We start from the raw sequence: 4,048 nt of genomic DNA on the forward strand, positions 1-4,048 counted from the left end.
GCTTAAGAGTCAGATAATTTTATAAAGATAAGTTATTTTATTTCATAGTCTAAGGCAATGCTTGTCCAATAAGTCAATATAGAGCTAATTAAATGAAAATTAAATGTCTTAGTCATTCTAGCTAATGGCTGCTGTGGATCTAGAACATTTCTATCATCTTAGAAAGTTCTGTTAGGGCTGTTTTGGATTTTAATGTCACTTAGCAATTTTGTTTCTAATTGACATTCTAGAATGTTTTCACACAAGATTGAAACTTCATGCACATAAAGTTTGAGGTTCTTACCAAAAATTTCTGCTTAGTAGGGGATCTTTTAAAAATAGCTTTAATGATATATAATTTACATACCGTAAAATTCCATTTAAAATGTACAGTTGAGGCCAGGCACGGTAGCTCACACCTGTAATCCCAGCACTTTGGGAGGCTGAGGCAGGTGGATCGCCTATGGTCAGGAGCTTGAGACCAGCCTGGCCAACATGGCGAAACCCTGTCTCTACTAAAAATACAAAAATTAGCTGGGCATGGTGGCAGGCGCCTGTAATCCCAGCTACTCGCAAGGCTGAGGCAGGGCGAATTGCTTGAGCCCGGGAGGCGGAGGTTGCAGTGAGCCGAGATGACACCACTGCATTCCAGCCTGAGCGACAGAGCGAGACTGTCTCGAAAAAAAAATAGTAATAATTAAAAAGTACAACTCAGGCCGGGCGCGGTGGCTCAAGCCTGTAATCCCAGCACTTTGGGAGGCCGAGATGGGCAGATCACAAGGTCAGGAGATCGAGACCATCCTGACTAACACGGTGAAACCCTGTCTCTACTAAAATACAAAATTAGCCGGGCGTGGTGGCGGGTGCCTTTAGTCCCAGCTACACGGGAGGCTGAGGCAGGAGAATGGCGTGAACCCGGGAGGCGGAGCTTGCAGTGAGTGGAGATCGCGCCACCGCACTCCAGCCTGGGTGACAGAGCGAGACTCCGTCTCAAAAAAAAAAAAAAAAAGTACAACTCAGTGGTTTTTTGTATATTCAGAGCTATGTAACTATCACGACAATCAAATTTAGACCCATTGTGTCACCCTAAAACGAAACCCCTCACCCATTTCACCCACTAGCAACACTCTTTATATTTCTACCTTACCTTGGTGCCTCCTCCCCATCCTCAGTCTACACTGTGTCGATATAGATTATACATAAATGGGGTCATATATGATCTTTTTGTGTCTAGCATCTTTCACTTAGCATAACTTTTTCTATATTGTAGCTTTTACTAGTAAGTTATTTCTTTTATGGCCAAATAATATTCCACTGTATAGATCGTATTTTTTTTTTTATCAGTGGATGGACATTTGGGTTTCCACTTTTGGCATTGAATAATGCCAAAGGTAAATAATGGCTTTGAATCACTCTATATTGTCTTTTTTATTATTATTATAGCCAGCCTAGTGGTTGTGAAGTGGTATTTCCTGCAGATTTGATTTGCATTTCCCTGATAGCTAATGATCTTGAATGTTTCATGTGCTACTAGCCATTTGTATACCTTCTTTTCAGAAATGTCTATTTGGATCCTTGCTTCATTTTCCATAAGTTGGTTTGTCTTTGTATTATTGAGTTGTAGAAGTTCTATACGTATTATAGATCTCATCAGATAAATTATCTTCAAAATGTCCTCCCTCAGAACAGGGATCTCTGAGGAATAGAATAATAAAAGTGTAAAAAAAATGTTTTGCCATTCTGTGGATTGTTGAGTTTTCAGTGATGTCCTTTGCAGCACAAAATGTTTAAATTTTTATTTTGATTTATTTCAGCCTACACTCAGCCCTCTGTATTCAGCCAACCAAAGATAGAAAATATTCAGGAAAAAATAAAAATAGAAAATAATAGAGCAATATGTAGTACAAATAAAGAACAATACAGTATAACAACTATTTACATATGACTTACATTGTATTAGGTATTACAATATATTAATGATTTTAAAGTATATGGGAAGGTGTGCATAGGTCACAAACACTATACCATTGTATATAAAGGATTTGAACATCCGCAGATTTTGGTATCCGTTGTGGGTCCTAGAAATCAATCCCCCCTCAGATACTGAAGAACAACTGCATTTCTTTTTTTGTTAATTCTTGTGCTTTTAATGTCATCTCCAAGAAACCATTGTCTAATCCAAGGTCATGAAGATTTACTGTGTTTTCTTCTGAGAGGTTAATAGTTTAGCTCTTAACACTTAAGCTTTTGATCAGTTTGAGTCAGCTTTTATATGGTATGAGGTAGGGGTCCACCTTTATTCTTTTGTATGTGGACATAAGTTGTTCCAACACTTTTTTTTTTTTTTTTTTTAAATAGTATAGAATCTTTGGTATTAAGATTGACTTCATATTAACTAGAAATTTTCTTGGTAATCTGTTAGTAAAGCAAAACCCTCTTACTGCCTTAACATCACAATTTGTTCAGGGTATTGGTTAATTTTGTTTAAAAATTTAAGTGATATTTTGATAACAGAATAAATTATCTTGTAGGTTTCAATAGTCATAACAATAGAAAACCATCTGGTTTTATGGTTAAATGATCTTTTTGCTTTTTTTAGGTGTGTAGTATGCATGTGTGATTTTGAGTCAAGGCAGCTACTTAGAGTCTTACCCTGTAACCACGAGTTCCATGCCAAGTGTGTTGACAAATGGCTTAAGGTAAAGTGATAATATCTTTAAAGGAAATGACATTGAATTTTTCTATTTTATTGACCATAGGTTAATTAGAGTAAGTTCGTAACTCAGTGGACAGGAAGACAAAATGGAAACACAGCTTTGAGTATGATCTCTTCAAATGAGGAGAAAAGGCCAGTAAAAATTAACTGCAGTCAACAATATAGGAGTGATTATACAAAACCCAAATGGATGACCTCTTGACAATCAGTATGTCCTTTCTCATGGCATACAGGGAGAAGGCCCGAACTTGCTAGGCCACAGTTTGCTTCGAGAGTTTAGAAGGCTACCTAATTATAGCTCTGTTGTCAGAGGTTTGCATGGAGAATAGTACATCTAGTGTTTTTATTTAATTCTGACCATTTTCTCCTTTGTATATATGAACAAAAGCACAAAGGACACAAATCCATAAGAGTGGCTATGCCAGGGTGAAATTATTGCAGTGGCTTCTTTTTTATGTATATATTTTTTGAAACAGGGTCTCAATGTGTCGCCCAGTCTGGAGTGCAGTGGTACAGTCATGGCTCAATGTAGCCTTGACGTCCCAGGCTCAAGCGAGACGGGGTGTCACTATGTTGCCCAGAGTGGTCTTGAACTCTTGGGCACAAGCAGTCCTCCCACCTCAGCCTCCCAAAGTGTTGGGGTTATACACTGCACCTGGCTATTTAATGTTTAAAAAAAAAAGTTTACAAAATCTGCTTTTTTACTCTTAATAGTTTCATAATCTCAAATTGTAACAGTAGAATAAAAATGTGATACAGTAAAAGAACTTTAATAGGCTGGGTTGCAGTGGCTCCATGACTATAAAAAAAATTTATATAGTCAAATTTGTTATTTTTTAAATGAAGTGTTCTGATTTGGATAAAACTAGGTAACCTCACAATTTAGAGAGGAAGATAGAGTTAAAAGTCAGTTCTGAGGGAGCACAGTTCCATAGTATCTAAATTAGCCCAAACTCAATCCTGAAGACAAAGAGTCTTAAATTATTTTAAAAGGAAAGCATTATATTTGCAAATCCCTGACATGTGCACACAGAGAACAGTCAAAACCACAAGTTCCATGTGGCTGATAGTTGGAATGTGAGGAAGAGTGGGAAAAGAAAAGGTGTTCAGAGAGAAAATCAATGACCAGCTTGAAGCCACTCTGAAGCGTGAAGGAGTTTAGGTGTGATCCTGAAAGCATTTGGGAAGGATATAACAGACTGTTTTAGAAGGATTTCTGGCCACTGTTGGAGGATGGAGTAGAAGAGGTCATTTCTGGCCGGGCGCGGTGGCTCAAGCCTGTAATCCCAGCACTTTGGGAGGCCGAGACGGGCGGATCACGAGGTCAGGAGATCGAGACCATCCTGGCTAATA

At 38.1% G+C, this 4,048-nt stretch overlaps 1 protein-coding gene across 16 annotated transcripts in view; it reads left to right on the plus strand.

Moving 5' to 3' along the window:
* Positions 1-4,048, plus strand: part of RNF38 (ring finger protein 38) — a 155,108-nt gene that overhangs the window by 145,928 nt on the left and 5,132 nt on the right. For all 16 annotated transcript variants that reach the window (XM_017892626.1, XM_017892639.1, XM_017892640.1 and 13 more), the window contains one exon: positions 2,579-2,678. In XM_017892626.1, the coding sequence (XP_017748115.1) occupies positions 2,579-2,678 (100 nt within the window). The remainder of the gene's footprint in view (positions 1-2,578; positions 2,679-4,048) is intronic.

The sequence above is a fragment of the Rhinopithecus bieti genome, unplaced genomic scaffold (assembly GCF_001698545.2).
Source record: "Rhinopithecus bieti isolate Rb0 unplaced genomic scaffold, ASM169854v2 scaffold_22453, whole genome shotgun sequence".
Lineage (NCBI taxonomy): Eukaryota > Metazoa > Chordata > Mammalia > Primates > Cercopithecidae > Rhinopithecus > Rhinopithecus bieti.